The following is a 20,820-nucleotide window of genomic DNA, read 5'->3' as shown; positions in this document are numbered from 1 at the left end:
TTAAGAACCAAAGTCGTAATATGATGAGAAATAAAAGTAGGCTAATGTCTCAAGAATATGGTTGTACTACTGTGAGAACAAGAGCAAATGAAAGATAAAGGCTGAAATGTTTAGAGTAGTTTGAGAATAAACTCGCACTAATGTGAGAATAGAGTTGTAATATTTCAACAATAAAGTAATATAGTATTTTGAGTATAAAGTAATATTTAAATAATCAAATCTGACAACAGTCTTAATCGATCAACTTTATTTTAGACGCATAGGTCCATATCAGTAAAACAATAAATACATATAAAGACAATACAAGATACCCAGTACAAAAGCTACAACACATATCATAACACATAACACATGTAGACATTTGTTCCAATGTTTCCAAAAACACGAGGAATACCTTGTATCACTTTTTATAGGTTCAGTTAAAGCTAAAATGACCAAATGTTTTGAATTAATCAGCCGACACATAAATTTATGCATAAGATTCTGCAATACAGCGCAAAGACCGGGAACATTACTTGTCACAAACATATGACTTGCACTTGTCCATCTTGGGAACTTAAGCAGGATTCTAAATTAATACTTCAAAGTACAGATTGAATTACTAAAATAAAGTTGCAATATTTAGACTAAATGTCGAAATAAATAAACTTTATTTTGACAAAAATAAAATAAGAAATAAAAGTTGTAACGTTATAAAAAAAAAGTCGTGCGTTACCTCCTCTAGGTCTGTTTTCTCTCCCAGTTTGCTGACGACAGTTCGGGCGGCGCTTTCCCTACGTCCACTTCCTGGACAGACAGCTCCTCGGCCAGTGGGTGGTGGCGGACGCCGAGGATCCGTCCAACCCGCAGGTCCAGTCGTGACACGTCAACCTGAGGCTCCACCCCCAAGGAGAGCAAGTCACAGGTGGGACGAGCTAAGAGAGAGAGAGGTAAAGTCATATTTTTCTATCTGCCCTCCCACCCTCCTTCCTTCCTTTCCTCATCTCACCTTTCCTCTCTCCTCTCTTCCTCCTGCTCTGCCTCTCTCTCCGGTCATGTGAGAAGGAAGAGGAGGGGGGAGGAGGATTTGTTGGAACAGCAGCTGATGCTCCAGCGGTGGAGGGAGGTTGCGTTGTGGGGGCGGGGCTACGGGTTGGAGAAGGCGTGGAGAACAAAGCCTTGGCTGAAAGAAAAAAAAAGAGAGAAGATTTTTTTTAAACTGAAAGCAAAAAAATGCATGAATTTAAATTAATGTGGCTGTTTTTATCTTTTGGGTAAATCTCCAAAATGTTTTGACTTAATAAAGTTCTTATTAAATTAAAATAATCCACTCTGACCACAGTCGACATTGATGCAGCTCAGAGGAAAAACATCTGCAGTTGCCCAAGTGTGTCAGTGAGTGTCTGTTTCTATCTTTGTGAGGACTGGGTTGAGTTTTACACCTTTACACCTCAGGACTGTTTCGTTTTAATGTCTTCAGAGGGCCATTTTTAAGGGTTAAGATTACGTTTTAGGGTTAACATTTTCAGGTTTAGGGAATGCATTCTGTCACAGAGGGTGTATAATTGTGTACCGATGCGTCGCCTCTGTTTTTCCTGCAGCTGATTCTTCAGCTGCTCGATGTCTTTCTTCAGTTTGCTGTTTTCCACCAGCAGCTTCTTCTGATCTCTGACCGATGCCTGCAACACTAAAAAATAAAATGTTTCATTTCATTCATCCTCACGAGCATAACCTGCTTAAAATTCATTTGTTTCACAATGTCACAGCATTTTATTAGAGCCTAAATCAGCACTTTCTTTGTTACACATTCAGTTACAGACATGGGGGCCTTAAATTTAAAGCAAGAAACTAACAAAACAAAAAAGGATCCAGGGTTCTGGTTCAGTCCTACATGTACAGGTGACGAGTTTTCTTTTGTTGTGATTTTAATTAATATGGCATCCGTTTATTGATCTTTCATTGGTTTGTAACTTGGAAATTTAATCCACTACTGGACTACTGACTCTTACGTGCTTTCTCTCTCGCCAGCATGGCGTGAGTTTTAAAATACTCCATGATCTGCTCGCCGTCCTCTGGATCGAGTTTCTTTAAAACAGCTTCCACGCTGAGAGACAGAAAAACAGTCGATAAGACAGTGAAACAGTGGGAAAGTAAATTTTCCTATAGAGAGCCATGAACGTAGGTTGGGTCAAAATAACATTACATGACTTGAATTACTTAACTAGAGCTTGAGTGACCTGTGTAACTTAAATAAAAACATTTCTGGTTTCTATAAAGATGGCTCCGTCATCAGGACTGAGCCTACAGGTCACATGACCATCCACCATGTTTCCAAGTCTGATGAAGGCCTCTACAAGTGTGACATCAGCGGTCATGGAGAGTCTCCATCCAGCTGGATCTCTGTCACAGGTGAGGAGCTCAAAGATAATTCTCAAACTGACCTTGTTTAGTTTTCTACATTGAGAATATTGACTTTTTGTTTCACACAGGAAACAAAGTTGAAAGTCCGGTTTCTGGCCCTCAGTCCACCCCAACCACCAACCTTACTCTGTCTTTTCTGTTAAATGTCCTACACCTACCCATCAAAAACTGAAGCTACAGGGCTTCCCACACTGCACTGAACTATGACAGTAAGGGGTTCCCCAGTGCGTTTCAAACTGATGCCAATGGGTCTTCACCAATGCGTCCAATTGTGACAATTTAGGGAGTGAGAACGGGTTGGGGGAAACAAAAAATTTAAATTGACTCTTTTCCTAAACCTACTCCCAAAATGAAATGCTGTTGCCTGAGTGGCTAATAAACCTTTGATTCACATTAAGTCTTAATGTTGATAAGCTTTTTGCTCCCCAAATTCTCAAAATTCATTGTATTATAAACCTAAAAAAATTCTAAACATGCATTGATCAATAACTAAAACTATGAATTTGCAATCAAATACATATGTTCAAAATACATATAATAAAATCATGGCCACTGGGCATCAAGCTCGCTTCCTTTGCAAAATCCAATTTGACGGCACTGTCTGGCTGGCTGGCAATACAAAACACAGAAAAGGAGATCCCACATGTGAAAACTCTGTGCCCCGTTGCTGATAATTGTCTGCCACCGGTGCTTAAGTCTCAATCAATTCAGACAAATTTAAGTCGAGTCAAAAGTCCGATGTAACAAAGTCCGATCTCAAGCTGAAGTCTCAGCAGTTTTTTTGACTTCCTTTGACCTTTGATTGCTGTTAAGGACATGAAGGACGAATGAGCTTTGTCAGGTAAGAAAAATGTCACAAATCTTTCAAATGTCTGTTTATCAACATATCTCGTGCAAATATGATGAGTTAACATAAATTAAAGAGTTAAAATGGCTTTATGATCTCATCTGTTTTCAGTGACACCACAGGCTCAAACACAGTCCGGGTCTGACATGACTGACAGTACGCAAATCAGACCGGCAGCAATGTCATCAGCGCACGTTTATAGATGATATCTTACAGGAAAGGAGGTCAGTGTTGTTGTCATTCTCAGAGGATATGCAAGGAGTGAAATGTCAGAATTAATTGACGAGAGAAATTAAATAAATTCTGTTTTCTCAATCCGCATCAAAGCGCTTCCTGTTTGACATCAGATTAACAGGTGGATTGGAACACGCACATTTTTGCTGATAATACTTCTATACTTTTACCATGCAGTATTTTACGTTGTTGTATTACTACTTTTACCTCCCAAATCATAAAAACAACACAGTTCACAGGTAAGTTGTATATCAGAGTAAACAACAGGAGTAAAGAGGAGAGTTTAAATAGTTAAACCAAACGAGGAGAGGCCGAGCATGTTACTAAGATAAACTGAGACATGAAAGCATAGAGAGTCATCATTGAAGTTTTGATAGATGTTATCTACGATGAAGGAACGTACGCATTAATACCATCAAAGTACTGCACACACACAGACTTGCTGAGAGCAGCCTTTTTGCATAACGATAAACAGAATACTGGCGCACCAGTCAGCTGGTTAACATTTACATACACAAACACACTCGACTGACACTAACACACTTATTTACACAAGCTCTTCATTAAAGGGAAAATACCACTAAAACACTTTAAACACGTTTAAATCTTAAATTCTTAAAAATGCATCTTGGCAATAGACTTTGTGAAGCATTTTGGCTCAATTTTAAGATCAGTAGATAATGATTTTCAGAGCCGATGTGGACACTCTCACACATACCCTCGTCGACCTTTGCAGCTTTATGCATGCACAAGGTATAATTTCACCATCAGGTCTTAAGGCACTTGTGTAAGTGATGTGAATTTGTGTTAATATTTTGTGTCATGTTCTACTTTAGGGAACGCTGACACTTGAATTAGGACAAATAGCAAACTGTCCTGACAGAGCTGACCTTGTAGTGAACAGAGCTGTGTGTGTCCACCATCCACTTTTAAATGAACCTCTTCTGTCTGAGTTCAGACTGACACCTGACTAACAGACACCAAACTTACACACAGTTTGGTAACAGGAGTCCATGGTTGTTGTCCTGTTAGTGGTCGTAGCTTGGAGACTTTTTCCCCTCTTCCTCTGTTTATTCAATAAAATGATGTACAGTCCTGGGGACAAACTGTCAGGGGGAGTAAACCGGCCCAATGCTGAGATAAATAGAAAGAGGTTAGAAGGAGAGCTTTTGTGACTGGTTAGCTCAAGCATGTCAACAACTTGCTAGCTTATCGGTGGTTACCAGGCCAGCTACTGCTTCACCAGTCAGCTCAGTGAGTACTCATAATCTCACAAACTTCTAGAGCCAAATATTTAGCAAATTACTTCCACTGTGTCACTTTCGGGTGCAAGTGACAAAAACTAAACTTGTTTTTGTCACTTAGGAGGACATCATATCATTGATTCCTCCTGGACCCTAGCTCAAATCATACTTTACTGGAGGTTTTCCTTAAACTAACAGTATAATAGCGGGGGTCCATGTAATATATGTTTTGTAATTTGTCTTTGACCATATTGAGGCGGCAAACATGTAATCTTGTCCATTTACACAAAGCCAGTGTAGTATAAACATCCTAACCTTTTAACAAAAACCCATAGTCTTGATCCTAATTTATAGGCTAATGCCTGGCCTTGTGAGGACCAGCATTTTTTTGCCCAAATGGAAAATCAGTCACCACAATATGAGTGTGTGAAAAGATGGATGTCCTCGCAATGTGATTAATCCAAATGCACACACAAACACGCAGCAGCTGCTAAGCCACTGAAATGTAGAGAGACACAACAGCTGCAGTCAGACCTCCTGCTATAAATAACATGAGCTGGTAAACGAGACAACAGCGGTGGAAGAAGTACTTTTACTTTAGTAAAAGCAGGAATATCACACTGAAAAAAATACTCTGTTACAAGTGAAAGTGAAGTGCTGAATTGAAAAATCCCACTAAAGTAAAAATATTAGTATTAATTTTCGACTAATATCAGTATTAGTAGAAAATGTCCTTAAAGTTTCAAAAGTAAATGTACTTATTGTGCTAAAAGTCTCCATTCAAAGTTTTATATTTTTTATACATAAGGCTGTCAGATAAACTAGTACTAGTACTATATTTCCCTCTGAAATGTAGTGGAGTAGAAGGAAAATACCTCAAAAGTATACTTAAGTATAGAAATTCAGTAAAAGTACTTCAAGACAACACACACAAACAAAAACTTTGAAATTCTCACCACACGAAACAAAATAAAGGAAAATTAATCAAAGGAAAACAACAACAAAAACATTATTTAAGGACAAAGGAGCTCTTTTAGCATAAGAAATCTCTTACAAACAATAAAATAGTAATTTCTTATTGTCTGATAAGAGAAATTGTCAGCTTTAACTACTCAAATAAAGTTAAATTAACAACAAATATTTCCTCTTTGCTTTGCCATGAAAAGGACCCTAAAATTAAAGCCACTTCACAGAAGTTAAATAAAGTCAACAATGTGATAAACATAATATAATTCAGACATAAAAAGACTGTGTGTCTGCAGCTGTGGGAGTTTTAAACAATTCGCTGGAATAATCTCATGAATCACAAACATTTAAGACAAACCATGCCTTTAAAAAAAACACACTCCAGGCAGACTTTATCTCTGATTTAACCTTTACATGCCATCTGCAAGGAGTCTAAATCTTCAAACTACTTTTATATACAAAGAGGAGGGGTGGGGTTTGTAAAACAAATTAAGAAAACACAACAAAAACGCACTCAGACAGTCGACGGGTTTGTAAATCATACCTGGGATGAACCAGGTTGTCGGTGTTGTCCATGTCGAACGATGTTGTCGGTCGGTCGGTCAGAGAAAGAAAGCTAGGAGTTCGTCTTCAGCTGAGACACTGTACACTGTCAGCTGTCTGTTTCCATCTCCAGCTGGTTGGAGGTCAAAGGTCAAACACCTCCCCTTTAAAAACGCAGAACAAGGCGCTATGACTTGGTTCTGACTGGAACCTTTATAACCAGCAGAAACTCACTGATTAGTTCGCATATTTTATTTTATTGACTTTGTACTATGCGTACATACTTCTCACTTTTCCGACCTGTCTCACATGAAGATCTGCTTATACAAAAGTATACATAATCACAACTATAAAGTGCTACGTGCAGCTCTGCATTGTGTAATATGTCTGCCTGTGTGTTGTGCTGCTGATGCTGCATTCTGACCATTTTTTCAATTTCTTTCCATCCCTTATCATTTTTATTTAATGCAATTTTGTCCATCTCGCCTTGAGGTCATTATGTAAGCTTTTACCTTTCTACTTCTCCTTCACACATTTTTCCCCCTTTAAATTAATGAATATTTGAGTATATTTAGGTAAAAGTGTGTCGTTTTCTATTTGCAAAATATATCAACATAATAGGGCTGCAACCTGATTGCTGACCCCTTAACTATTGTATTATTACATACATGTTACATACATGTATTTAATATATCTATCTATTCTGCGAGCAGAGGTTCAGAGTTTAGATGGAAACCTCTTGAGTGTAATTTAAGGCGTCAGCATGCAGAGAATGTGTATGTGTTTGTATATTATATATAGTCTGTACAGCAGTGTGTTGTGTTTGAGGTATTTGGTTTTTTTTCAGTACAATCAGCTCCCTCATGTGGAAAAAAAACAGAACTACCACTCCCACATAGTAAACCTTGAATTTAATGTTACTTCCTCACCTTGTTTTAAGTGGGTCATTTCCTTGTTGTCACTTCTTTGACATGTCTCCAAACATGTTAGAAACAACATGTGATATTCAGATCTACATCAGCATGCACGTGGATTCCCCCCTCTGGTGGAAATAAATGTGTAAGACTTTTGGAAGTTCTAGTTTTTACAAGTGGGTGAAATTAAATAATAATATTTGAATTAAAACATATTTGCATTCATTCACAAGTCATTGACAAAATAATAGTTTGTGATATGTATGTTTTTTGTTTTCAATATTATTTGTCATATCGACCTCAACAAATAGTTTACGTGATTAAACATTTTTATAATTTCCCTCACATTTTGCATATTCAGTAAACTGTTTCATACTGTTTTATCTCTGTGAATGATGTTTTGGAGTATTATCCATGATGCCAGGATATCCTTCTAGCAGAGAAATCCATATTTTAATTTATTTTTAATTTTAAAATATTGACTCTAACACCACAATCAGCCTTAAAAAATTAACCATGTGTAACTAATGTGCAATTGTTGAACATAAACTCCTCTCCAAGTCATTAAAACCTCAGTGAGTTATACACCCCTGACCATAATCAAATATTTGATGACACAATTTAGGGAGTTGTCTACAGACAGGAAGTGAGTTTTAAAATTCAGACAGAGCAAATCTCTGAGTCATTAGCGGTGATAGCAATTCAGATGTAACTAATATGTTTGTTCTGGTGACTTACTGCCTCTTTAAACTCTGTCAACAGAAACTCAGCAGCGAGAGATTTGAGTACAATTAAGGCTAATAAGAGTTAACCGGTCTAATACCAAAAGATGTATTTAGGCTAATGAGGAGATAATGATTAGACATTTATTAGTCATCTTTTTGACTTAGTCAATCTTAAGCCAGGGTGGAAATTAAACATCCACATTGAGTAATTAACCTCAACATTGAGTACTCAATAGTTTACTTGAGTATTTCCACATTACTCCACTACAGTTCAAACGGAAATATTGTACTTTTCACACCACCTTGTTCACCTGACAGGATTTTCGTATAAAGCTTGTCCCTTTTGAGAGGCTAATGGGAACCACTGAACTAAACTTGCTCACTGTAAAGTAGTTAGCATTTTGGCCATCACCATTTATTTTAAAAAAATGTATCCAGAAGTGACCATATTTGGATGAGAGTGTGGCGCTAGATAGCTTAGTTAGAAAAGTACATCTGTTGTTTACATTAACTGTGTTGAATAATTGGGAAGCAAAATGTGCTGCTTACCAGGACAAAATGATCAGCGACTCCTTATGTCTATTACTACAGAAAAAGAAACAGAAAGTTGAAAAAGACATTTTTAGGAACCAAAAACTTCAGTGAAGTGGCTTTTTTCATCGCAAAACTAAGTAGTTAAAACCAGCAAATATGTTAACTGTATAAAGTAGTTAAAACTAGTGGATTGTATTTGTAGTTTTAACTAGCTGACTCTAACATTATATAAAGTAGTTAAAACTACCTAACTGTGTAAAGTAGTTAAAACTAGCTAATTGTTTAATGTAGTTAGAAACTGACTGTATAGTTTTTAGGTAACTCCATATAAAGTAGTTAAACCAAGCTAACGTTCACTTATAGTTACAACTATCTAACTGTGGACAGTATAAAGTGGTTAAAACTAGTTAACTTTATAAAGTAGCTAAACTAGCTAACTGAATGTAAACTAGCTTTAGCTAACTGAATATAAAGTAGCTTTAGGTAACGGGGGTGGTGATGGCGCATGGATAAGATTGCCTAAGAGCCTTTGGTGTGGGAGACTGGGGTTTGATTCCCACTGTGAGACATCCACCATTGTGTCCCTGAACAAGACACTTAACTCCTAGTTGCTCCAGAGGCATGTGACCTCTGACATGTATAGCAATTGTAAAATGCTTTGGTTAAAAGTGTCAGATAAATGTAACTGAATATAATGTAGTTTTAGGTAACTCCATATAAAGTAGTTAAGCCAAGCTAACATTCACTTATAGTTACAACTATCTAACTGTATACAGTATAAAGTAGTTAAAACTAGTTAACTTTATAAAGTAGCTAAACTAGCTAACTGAATATAAAGTAGTTTTAGCTAACTGAATATAAAGTAGCTAAACTAGCTAATTGTATATAAAGTAGTTTTAGGTAATTGTATATAAAGTAGTTAAACCAAGCTAACGTTCACTTATAGTTACAACTATCTAACTGTGGACAGTATAAAGTAGTTAAAACTAGTTAACTTTATAAAGTAGCTAAACTAGCTAACTGAATATAAAGTAGTTTTAGCTAACTGTATATAAAGTAGTTAAAAACTAGGTAACTGTAAAAAGAAGTTTAAATTAGTTAACTATAAATTAGTTACAGATAGCTAACTGTATACAATAGAATAATAGAAACAGATCAGTGTTTCTGAACTTTTGACTTCTGATACTTTATGTAGGCATTGGTTTTGCTGTAGCTAATACTTTTAAATGCAGGACTTTTTACTTGTAGTCTAAGGAACTAACGTTACTTTTATAGGGTGGTATTGGAAGCCTGCTTCTACTGAAGTTAAGGATAAAAATACTTATTCCACCACAGGCACTTAGTGAATCAAATGTTGTGTTGTTGAGTTCAAAAGCCCACAAATTACTGACAGTTTTTCTACCAATGAACGGAGATTTCCCGAATGCTACCGACCTCAGGTGTGTCATCACAGTGACAGGGCGCGTCACCGGAAGCAGCCGCTCCATATTTGGTTAGTTACCCGTCGAGCTGGATTCTTCGTTCCTCTCACAACCGTCACACACGGAAAAAGCAGGCGCGCGGTCGCAGCTCCTGAGGACGGCGAGAGGAGGAGACGGTGTTTGGAGACGAGGTTTGAGTCGAAGAAGTGAAAAACTGCAGTTTAAAGGTGAGTTTGTTATCATTCAGTTACACGCGCGGAAAACGGACAGTTTACAGGACAGTTTTTTTTACCAGTTTGAGATGAGAAGGGCGCAGAAACGTGCGACACACCGTCTGACAGGTGTGTTTCTGACTGCCTGCTTATGTCCAAAACGAAGGACGTGTACTTTTCAGCTGTTTATTTTGGTTTTAAACACAACTTTTCCGGCTCTCTGTTTGTGTGTGAAGCTCAAGTGTTGAAACAAGGCGTCATTTAATCGTCGTGTATCCAAATACAGAAAATAAATAAACCGATTTAACACGTTGAAGTCTTAACTAACTTGGTGAAGAGTCCTAGTTACCTGGTGAAGACTATTTGCTGGAAATTGGCCCAGGAAAACAAACGCTACGTCCAGCATGCATTCTTGCATAAGGGTTACCCACTGTAACTTTTAATTGGATGCATTTTATGCATTTTATTTTAGGCTTAAACGATTAGCTAATCCATTAATCAAATCAGCAAAAACGTCAATACTTCTGGAGGAGCTCTGTCAATATGCAGTGTATAAATAAAATATGTGTTTATTGGTTCTTTCATTTAGTGCTGAAACAGTTACTCATTAATCAGTTCAATCTGCAAACTGATAATCGATTTATCATTGTCTTTGTTTTCGTTGTAAATTGAATGTGTTTGGGTTTCGAGCCAACAAACAATTTGAAGACATCTGGGCATCACTGTTTTCTGATAATCAATCCCCCAAAACAATCAACAAATACACTGATATTGAGAATATAGTACTAGTTGCAGCCCTACTTTAGTATCAGTTTAGCCAAAATGAACAGTTTGTTCAGCCCTGTAATACTCTCCACCCTGCCTGTCCTGTGTTGGTGAATCATCTCTTATTAGGGGAAATTTAATTCTCGTGGTCTTAACTTCATTACTGTTAATTTCTCTGTTATTCTGTGTCTCTGTAAACAGAAAGAGACATAAGAATCAGGAAGAAGATGGGTTTAAATATATTTAAAATCTCACCAAACTGGTGCTGAAATGAAAGTAAAAGTCACCATGTTTTGAGCTGTGGAGGATTTTTAGCAGCTAAACATTGAAATCAAAATTAATTAACACCAACCAAAGCACAGAGGGGGAAAATTGTCTAACAATGAAAGATTCTTTACTTATTCTCTTATTTAAATAATAATTGTGTTATGTTTAGATGACGCTGTTATAAGGCTGCTTGTGTTTATACACACACGAATTTGAGATGTTTGGCTTATTTTGTCACATTTCTAAAAAGGGTTTTGCACAAAAACGTTTTGTACATCCCTCAAAGAAGACTTTTGATACCAAATGGAGCTGAAAATACCAGTCAATTATTCGAGTAGTCGAGCGAAAGAGACTCATTTTCTATACTTCCTCAAGCAATAAACATCAAGTATACACCGCTTACAGCTTCTGAAATGTGAGGATTCGCTGCTTTTCTTTGTCTCGTGTCACTGAACATTTGATATGTTTAGGTTTCAGACTTTTGTTTGGACAAAACAAGCACGTCACTTTGGAGTCTGGGAAATTAAAATGGGTGGTGTTGGGGTGTTGCAGCCCAAATACCAAACCCTTAGGAAATATTTTAAATGATGCCCAAATGTAATTACAGGTGTTTATTACTGGATTGCATTACAGCTGTTGCATTTAGATGTTCAGAGGGTTTCTGTTTTCTGACTTGTGTTTTTAAAAGAGAGTTTCAGATACTAGATAAACAGTGAGATTTCCTTCATTAAAACTTAAATCAGATGCAAATGTAGAGCTCGTGTGAGACTGGTTCAGTTTGGCAAAGACATTTTTCTAATTTATTTTCATTTGTCAAAATAATCCTGCCTGACAACTTTCAAGCAGCAGGTTATTTCCATGATGAATAGGAATACTTGTGTGTTTGTACAGGGAAGTTTAACATCACACACATTCACCTTTGTGTGAAATGTTGTTGAGGCAGCAGGGAGGGCGGGTATTTAGCAGGAGAGAGAGACATGACTCAGTTCTCTCAGTCTGCAGCAGTTTAGACAAATCAGTGCTGCCCAGACGTTTTTGAGACTCTGTAGGAGTCATAATCAATAATCACTCAAGTTTTAGAAATACAAATTCAAACACAAGTCTGGTGTAGATCTATATTTGTATTGTGATTTAACAAATCTCTCTAAAGTGTTAGTCTGTCTGTCAACACCTGACTCTGACTTTCCAACATGTTCTCACTTGGTTGGTGTCAGTTTGTAACGCCCTGGGGATCCTCTTAGGCCCCATCCACACTGCTCCATTTTAGTTTACAAACGGAGAATTAAAACGAATACAGTTGATCTCGGTCTATATTAAAACAACTGAAAACGCACTTCTATTGGTCGTTCAGGAGCACTGGGCATGCGCGGGCCGGTGTAAACATGAAGCAGACAGTCTCTTCCGTAGTTACAGAAGATTTGGCGAAAGAAAAAATAAATACAGACGACGAATCGGAGCAGTTTTTTTTGTTTTGCATGGACCAATAACGAGCTGGGACTGTAACTGAATGTTACACGGTACAAAGTAAATACAGCGACATGCACAGTACATGTGTAGGCAGATAAATGTTATTTGCACGGAACAGAATATTTTAATAAAAATATGATGTCAAAAACCCGGTCAGTAGCATCGTGTTTCTGCTTTGCATGACTTATAAGACCCAATCAGAGAACTGAGCGTGAGCGTCTGCGTCATCGTTTCTAAAGTCGTCCGTTTTTGCACGTCTTCACTAAAACGCCGTCTCGAGTTTCGAAATGCAAAACGGGGTCGGCAGCGTTTCCAAACTCCATTTTAGGTCTTCGCTTTCACCGTTGTAGTCTGGACGGGAGGTGCAAACGTAGCAAAAAGTCTCCGTTTTAATGCGAAAACGCAGTAGTGTGGACGCGGCCTTAGCGTCATAGTTCAACGCACTGGGGGAAGCCCTGTAGCTTTACTTTTGAATGCAAAAGGTAGGTGTAGGATATAAGTGACATAAAAGTCAGAGTGGTGGTTGGGGTGGGTGGGTAAGCCAGAAACCAGACTTTCTTGTGTAAAACAAAAAGTCAACTTTTTCAAGCCACGTGAGTAATGTACTTATTTTAACCCAAACCAGTATCTTTTCCTAAACCTAAAGAAATTTTTCACAATGTTGACCACTATTTTTATTTTTGAAAGTTAAGCTGGATGTTGCATATGAATTTATTGTTATTAACCGCAGAGCCCTACAAGTACAAAAATGACGCTAAAGGGGTACCCAGGGCGTTTAAAAGCCACGGCAAGGGGTCTTGACCAAGCGTCCATATGTGACGAGTGAGAATGTGTTCCTGTCCCCGTAGCCCGTGGTGACGCCTGTAAACATTTCATTTTGTCCGACCAACAGTCTAAAAACACTAATATACTCAGTTTACAACTGCGTAAAACAGAAAAGCTGCAGATCGTCACATTGGATAAGCTGTGATCCAGAAAACAATTAACATAAATAACTTATAACTAATAACTAATTATTTTTTCTGTTAATTAATTAATTGATTGATTAATTGTTTCAGCCCCTTTTTTGGTACATTAATCTTAGAAATATAAACATTTTTCATTTAAAAAAAGAAGCCCAAATGGTATAATGTTAAATGTTTTTTTATTTCATTGTTTTTATCTTTTTCTGCTGTATTATAATTATCAATATTTTCAATGATGAGAGTTTACAAACCCAGTATGGCCGTATTGAACAAATTTAATGTCAAAGTGTGTTTAAAATCGTCTGGTTCTTTGTTTACGTGACTTATTTAAAAACTTTAAAAAAATCCATTTTAACTGAATGAAACATGAATTATTTTTACCATTTACCAGCAGTCGTGTGTGTGTGTGTGTGTGTGTGTGTGTGTGTCACCATCACCCCCGGAGGCATTAACAGGATGTGTGTTTGTGGGTGTGTCTGGTTTACAGGGAGTGCCTCCCTCAGGTTGCTTACAGTCAGAGATTTATTCTCACAGCAGCCGTGTGTGTGAAGCAGGTCAGTAACGCGTCTGAACTCGATTAACTGCAGAAACGGGAACATGAACATTCCTGCATTTGGCCGCAGTGCATGTGCAGAACCTCGCTGTGAATTTCTTAGATTTACTGATGGATAATTACAATCGAAATGACACTGCTGCTGCTGAACATACAGCGATTTACAGAGAGGCAAATGAGCTACAAACTGGAGGTGTGGAGTTGGAACGACGTGGCTGTTTACCCGGAAGAAAAGGCTCTAATGTCACAACACTGTCCAGTTGCATTATGGGAAATGTTGACTTTGGTGTTTTTTTGGGGGCGTTAAAAGTCAGGATATCTTTTGACCATTCATGAAAGTGTGACACCTCTAAGTCTTTGGAGAACTTTAATTCAAAAATATCATAGATTTTTTTTTCAATTATTCATTAAATTGTTTGTCTGTTTAAAACGTCAGAAAACTGTGAACAATTATTATATTTCTTGTCTTGTTTTATCCGACAAACACTCCCCAAAACACAGTCAATGACAAAGAAAAGCATTTAATCCTCACAATTACAGATCGACCGATGGATCAGTTGTCTTGTGACGTTACGTTTTCATGAAGCATTTGTTAGTGTTTGTTTTACATGTTCAGGGGCTGTATTCAGGTTTAGGTGTAAGGTTACTTTTTAGGGAAAGGGAAGGGTGACATCACGACGACATCACGTTTCATGAATGAACTGACTCAGGATGTCCACAGTGATTGATTGACAGGTCTGTGTCAAGATTAAAATAATATTAAATTGGACAACATTTACAGTATTTCCTCTGATGAGGCACGTGTACATGAATAAGCTTTATTGATGTACTTATTGTAGCTGCTGATTGTTTTAGGGCTTTGATAATGATTCATCTGCTGATTATTTTCACCTGTTAATCATTTGCTCTATTAAAAGTTATATTTTCTATGACAAAAATCTAAAGATATCACAAGGAAAAGATTAAAATTCTCACATTTGAGAAGCACGAACCAGTAAATGTTTTTGGATTTTTTTTGCTTAAAAATGACTTAAAACAATAAATTGATTTAATAAAATATTTGCAGATTGATTTTGATCAACGCAACAATTATTCGACCAATCGTTGCCTCCAAGGAGATCTAGAAAAACAAAAACCTCTCTGATTTGATGTCGCGTGTATTGTATTGTTTTCTGTAGTATATTGTACGATAATCACTTTCATTTCAATTAACATGAGAAGTTAAAATGTTTTTGTTGTGTTTGTTTTTTCCGGTTTGTGCTGAATCTTGAATCTGATCGATCCATCACCTGCCTTCTGCGTGACCTCTCCAGCTTAACTCCTGATGTTGATCAGGTTGTTAATCTGTCATCAGCTCCAGACCAATAAATCGATCCTGCCGTGGACTCGTGATCGCCGCCTGACCAACCTCCACCGCTGCAGCTGGAACGCTGATGACCGCCATTGATGGCTGATACTGGATTATTGACCACGTCTGAACCACAGAGAAGCAGCTGATGAAGGAATATTTGTGAAACTCAAACCTCTACCTAATTTAGCAGATTTTTATTTGTCAGCTGACACATTGCAAAACTGTGATTGGTTGGCGCTCCGGGGAAGCTCTTCCTTACTGGTCGAATATTAAATACGAACGAATCACAGCAGGCTGATCAATGGCAGCGTCAGAACTCATCGAGGACGAGGACAGAGTCTGCCGCCACGTGGAAGTTAATGCGACCGCAGTGAACGCCTCTACACCTCCTCATCCTCCGAGCGTTGCCAACGGTACCCCAACGTGCCCCGCCGACGCGCTGACGGCCCCCACCGACGCCCACGACGGCGGCAAACTGAGCAGCCTGATGAAACAGAACAAGCTGATTAACTCCCTGAGCAGCGGCCTGAGGCGCCACTGCGACTACGTGAAGATCTCCGTGCCGGAGGAGCGGGCAAACCGCCTCCCCAAGGAGTGGTGGAAGACGGGCGTGGCCTTCCTCTACGCCCTGTTCATCCTCATCTTCACCACCGTTGTCATCACCGTCGTCCACGAGAGGGTGCCGGACAAGTCGGTGAGCCCGCCGCTGCCGGACAAGTTCTTCGACTACTTGGACCGAGTGCCCTGGGCCTTCACCGTCACCGAGGTCAACGGGCTGATCCTGGTCGGGCTCTGGCTCATCCAGTGGCTCTTCCTCACACACAGGTACGATCTGCAGCCCTACTGCATCAGTAGAAGTACTCGTAGTGCAGCTTAGTTCTGCGGTCTAGAGGGTTATCCAGCTCCACATAAACATTATTTTCATTATCCATTTACCTCGTGCGTGTTTTTAAATAGTTGCGGCCTTCAAGTGACGTGTTTTGTTTTACCAACAGTCCAAAAAAGTTATTTGTAGCATCACTTGTTATACTTTTATATTATTTTTGTTGTTTCTAAGCTTTTTATTCTGTTAAAGCTATAAAACAAACGAGCACGACAGATGAATAATAAATAAACGTGCACCTCTGTGTCTGTCTCTGCAGAGCTATAGTGGGTCGTCGCTGTTTCTTCCTGATCGGGACTCTCTACATGTATCGCTGCGTCACCATGTACATCACCACCCTGCCCGTGCCTGGAAAACACATGGTCTGCGCTCCAAAGGTACATATACACACACACCGTGTACTTACATGTACTGTACCTGTTGTTCACATGCACTTCGTCATCAGTAAATGTTTTCTTGTTTGGTCCGCGCAGCTGTACAACGACTCGACGGGGAAAATCTGGAGGATTTTGAAGCTGCTATCAGGAGGAGGTAACGCGTGTCCAATATAACATGAGTTTTCACTCCTTCTGTCAATGTCGTACGGTGACACAAGAATTTCTCCTTGGGGATCAATAAAGTATATCTGATTCTGATTTTACCAAATTTATAAATTAACATTTTATAGCATGAAAACCGGAAAATTGTGCTGTCTGATTGGCTGTCAGGACAATTGAGGACACAGAAGTGATTTTGAAAGTTTGTCGAGGACGTTTTATATTCAAAAATAGATAATTATGTGTACGGAAAATATTCTTTTACACAATATGAACAACATGTGGGCGTATGTATGTATACAGCCATAAGGAACCTTATATTTTCTAATAATAAAGAGTGCAGAACATTTTGGTTCTTCTGTTCCACATAATTAAAGGAAATCATGGTGGAGAAGGGAAAAACAAAACTTCTGCATAAAGTTAGCTAGCTTAGCAGATCCTAGTAGCTTCTTGGCTGTCTTGTTTTTTAACTCGAGTTGTTTTAACTGAGCCGCCTCCTCGCTGCCTTTGTGTTCAGGTTTGTCTCTGACGGGCTCTCACCTGATGTGCGGTGACTTCCTGTACAGCGGTCACACCGTCATGTTGACGCTGTCCTACCTCTTCATCAAAGAGTGTGAGTACACATCGTTTGTTTCAGTTTAAACTCACTGTGCACTATTATGGAAAAATTAGTTATGATGCAGTTGGATGAATTCAGTAAAGCAAAGGTTCCTCTAATACGATTTAGTTGATGCATCAATGAAAAAATCTGTAGAATACTCGATTACTAAAATCATCGTTAGCTGCAGCCCTTGATTGATTATTTATTCGAACTTTAACCTCTTAATAATTCCTCTGAATCTGTCTTAAATATTTAACTTTTGAAAAATACTGTAATTCCTAATTCTGACTTATCAATATTTTTTTTATTGCTCAATATTACATAATCAAGCGTACAGTTTTACAATTCAAAGCGCTCCTATAAACAGAGAATTACACCATTTCTCAAAATGGCACAACTTTTTATTTAGTCTTTTTTTTTTCTTTTAAGATTAAACCGTTTTCCTTTTTTTTTATTTTAATGCAAGTTTTATTTGTAGTACCTTTCAACAACAAGGCAATTCAATGTGCTTTTAAGAAATAAAAGCAACACAAGGCAATTTAAAAAGCAAAGCTTTGTTACAAGGCTAATCTTAGAGAGAGCTGGTGTCCTGAAGTACGAGGCATTAAATTAGGTATTTTTATGCCGGGAAAGAAACTGCAGTGCTACACGATGTGTTGTGTGTGTTGTTCAGACTCTCCGCGGTGGATGTGGTGGTATCAATGGCTCTGCTGGTTGCTCAGCGCCTCGGGAGTCGTCTGCATCCTGATCGGTCATGAGCACTACAGCATCGACGTGGTGATCGCATACATCGCCACCACCAGGACCTTCTGGTGGTACCACACCATGGCCAACACACATGTAGGAGCACACACACACTGACACGATGCCAGACCGCCCTCTGCTTGCAGTATTAAATGTACTTTATATCTGATAACAACTGAGGTCTGTGTTCATAGCAGCAGCACATAAACCAAATTAACGGCTAACAACATCGGGGACACTAGCGGCATCAGACTCATTTTTACCTTATTTGTAAGGCTTGTTATTGATAAATCAGCTTATTATCTTCCTGAAAATGGATTTATTTATCTGTAAAAAAAAAAACAAGTGACATTTTGACACCTTTGCTGGGAAAAAAATAACGGTAACGATGAATCAATAATCAGAAGAGTTGCTGACTGACAAATCATCTGCAGTCTTTTCTTGTTGTTGTTACTTTGTGTGTATTTCTGCTCAGACGCTGCGTCGAGCTCCCAACAACTACCTGTCGAGGACGTGGTGGAACCCGATCTTCAATTTCCTGGAGGGGAACGTTAAGACGACGGTTCCCATTGTGTTCTCGTGGCCCGTGGCCCTGCCGTCGTTCTGCAGACAGCGGTACAGGATGGTGGGTGCGGGGAGGGACGAGTGAGGAGGGCCCGAGTTGAAGCAGCATCCCTCCTGTACCAAAGTACACAGAACTTTAACATCAGTGTATTTATTAGATCCAGCATTTCCAAACGTGCCAGTAAATCCAACCTGTGGTATTGTATGAGTATGATGGCGTCAAAATTCAAACCATAGAGCCGCTGCAGCTTCTGAGCTGGACTTCAGGTGTCTGTGTGAAGGGTTTTCTGGGTTCATTTCACAGGATAAACCCTCCTGATGTTCCACCGACGGACCGACCAGCTGAAGAGGTACAGGAACTATCAGGGTGACGACGGTGGTTATTAACTGCTAGCTAAGGCTCCTGGTATGCTTGATTGTAGACGAGCAGCTGTGATACCAGTGTTATTGTTCGCATACTTGCCTGTGTGATTTGTGTGAATCTGAAGTACTGAAGTATTAAAAACGTTTATCCACTGGCCGACACCAGAATATCTTCGAGGAGAACCACAAACATACGCAGAACTAAACACCGTGACATAACTCCTGAAACATGAAGACGTTTTGAGTCGGGAGAGCGTTTACTTACAAAACACGAGGTTCACTGTCTTCTCATCTTCTGATTAGGGCTGGGTATCATGAAGTCTTTTCATACTAATGCCGTACTACTACAGTAGTACTCCTTTATAGCAGCAGTTATCACTGTGGGGATAGTAGTAATTGTAGTAGCAAAAGTATTAATAGTAGTTGTAGAGGCACTAGTAACAGTTGTAGTAGAAGCAGCGCTATTATAAGTAGTAGTGGTACCTTTTTGTTTATTTATTTAAAGTCCAATGTGTTCAACACAAGCAGCCGTATAAGAACTTATCTAATGGAAACAAAGTCTAAAATCCTCTGACGATTTAAATCCGTAAGTATCTGATGACAAGAATCTGACCAGACATTCAGCAGCTTTGGGTTCTTGACAGTTTTTGATATTCTGTTCGGTACCAACAAAAGTTTCGATACCCAGCCCTAAACACAACGCAGAGGGACTTCATCTTGTCAGCATGCTAACAGGGGAAGCTTTTGAGACACAAGAATACATTTACAGGAAAACTGATGGGAGAGAAAAGCAGTGAATCAAGAATTTCTCTTAATTTGGTTTAGCAACAGCTGTGGAGCCAAGATGGCTGCCGCTAAAAACAAACCATCTGTCACTTTGATTGAACTGATGGAACTTGTCACATCTAGATTTATCAACAAACTTGTGTTGCATTGTTGAAGTGCCAAACAACCAATGTTTTGTACTCGGCGTTACAAAAAAAGTGGAGTGAAATGTTGTGCTAGTGAAATTGGTGCAGCTCATTAACCTAAAATATTTTGATGAAGCCATTAAGCTAAAATAAATAAGTTTAGCGTAGATCCCAAGCAAGACAAATGACACTACATGTTTATATGTTGAGACAGTTTCTTACTGTTTAATTCATAAGCTAGTTAGAGACAGAAGAATGAAGTCTGTAGCTAGCTGTGTAGCATCCATTTAATATAAATTTACCTCCTGCCAACAAAGCAAAATGACAATATTCAAACATTGAGATTAATGCTCACTTTGTTTGTAAGCTAGCTAGCTAGCTTCTAGCTAAACTGCTAGTAAATTAACATTACAAGTGCAAAACAACGGTTGGGTCCTCATTACTTTATGAGTATATTTAATGAGTATTGTTGTTTGTCTTTATGTATGTGATTTTTGTTAAGTTATATATTCAAGACAATGTGTAAAGTATTGAGCTCCCTGTTGTCTATTTTGATGTTTCACTGTTTTGTTCATTTTATGTCATTCTTTATTGTGAAATAAATCTGTGAAACAGTCACTGCCTATAAACTTCAAATTCCACCAAAACTCCCTGAAACTGTTGCGGATTTAAAGTTGCATTAATGACGATTGTCGTTCCAATAAGCCCCAGATACTTTCAAGTGTTTCCTGATGTTTTCCTAGTTCATTATTTTATATATTAAAGCTGAAGTGAATAAAATGTCACAGCAGATGTTTGCTTTGAAAATAA

At 38.5% G+C, this 20,820-nt stretch overlaps 2 protein-coding genes across 3 annotated transcripts; one reads left to right on the top strand and one right to left on the bottom strand.

Annotated features, from left to right (window-relative positions):
* Positions 1-705: 705 nt before the first annotated feature.
* On the bottom strand, positions 706-7,259 carry LOC119912294 (aminoacyl tRNA synthase complex-interacting multifunctional protein 1-like). Of its 2 annotated transcripts, none has more exons than XM_038731432.1 (6): positions 7,164-7,259; positions 6,236-6,398; positions 1,989-2,083; positions 1,553-1,666; positions 989-1,162; positions 706-914 (listed from the first exon to the last, which is right to left on the bottom strand). In XM_038731432.1, the coding sequence occupies exons 2-6, from the start codon at positions 6,265-6,267 to the stop codon at positions 721-723; spliced, it is 609 nt and encodes a 202-aa protein (XP_038587360.1). In that variant the 5' UTR covers positions 6,268-6,398; positions 7,164-7,259; the 3' UTR covers positions 706-720. The 2 variants fall into 2 exon arrangements, with proteins under 2 accessions (XP_038587360.1, XP_038587361.1); XM_038731433.1 differs by lacking the exon at positions 7,164-7,259 and adding an exon at positions 4,472-4,615 and having other exon boundaries at positions 6,236-6,295.
* A 2,689-nt stretch (positions 7,260-9,948) lies between these two features.
* Positions 9,949-20,628, top strand: LOC119912285 (phosphatidylcholine:ceramide cholinephosphotransferase 2-like). Its single transcript, XM_038731418.1, has 7 exons — positions 9,949-10,055; positions 15,371-16,233; positions 16,551-16,668; positions 16,765-16,822; positions 17,345-17,440; positions 18,102-18,268; positions 18,648-20,628. Exons 2-7 carry the CDS (start codon positions 15,710-15,712, stop codon positions 18,819-18,821), a joined length of 1,137 nt encoding a protein of 378 aa, XP_038587346.1. The 5' UTR covers positions 9,949-10,055; positions 15,371-15,709; the 3' UTR covers positions 18,822-20,628.
* Positions 20,629-20,820: the final 192 nt, after the last annotated feature.

The sequence above is a fragment of the Micropterus salmoides genome, unplaced genomic scaffold, assembly GCF_014851395.1.
Source record: "Micropterus salmoides isolate LMB-PRFRI ecotype aquatic unplaced genomic scaffold, ASM1485139v1 Ms_hic_scaffold_2, whole genome shotgun sequence".
Taxonomy (NCBI): Eukaryota; Metazoa; Chordata; class Actinopteri; order Centrarchiformes; family Centrarchidae; genus Micropterus; species Micropterus salmoides.
The sequence above is the reverse complement of the archived record's forward strand: the minus strand, read 5'-3'. Positions and strand labels throughout refer to the sequence as shown.

What these genes read in the sequence shown, in the direction of transcription:
- LOC119912294 (XM_038731432.1), bottom strand. Translation starts at nt 6,267, where the DNA reads ATGGACAACACCGACAACCTGGTTCATCCCAG. An exon ending in GACAACCTGGTTCATCCCAG is followed by an intron (nt 2,084 to 6,235) that starts GTATGATTTACA and finishes TCTGTCTCTCAG; the next exon opens with CGTGGAAGCTGTTTTAAAGA. An exon ending in AAAACAGAGGCGACGCATCG is followed by an intron (nt 1,163 to 1,552) that starts GTACACAATTAT and finishes TTTTTCTTTCAG; the next exon opens with CCAAGGCTTTGTTCTCCACG.
- LOC119912285 (XM_038731418.1), top strand. Translation starts at nt 15,710, where the DNA reads ATGGCAGCGTCAGAACTCATCGAGGACGAGGACAGAGTCTGCCGCCAC. An exon ending in CTACCTCTTCATCAAAGAGT is followed by an intron (nt 17,441 to 18,101) that starts GTGAGTACACAT and finishes TGTGTTGTTCAG; the next exon opens with ACTCTCCGCGGTGGATGTGG. An exon ending in ACACCATGGCCAACACACAT is followed by an intron (nt 18,269 to 18,647) that starts GTAGGAGCACAC and finishes ATTTCTGCTCAG; the next exon opens with ACGCTGCGTCGAGCTCCCAA.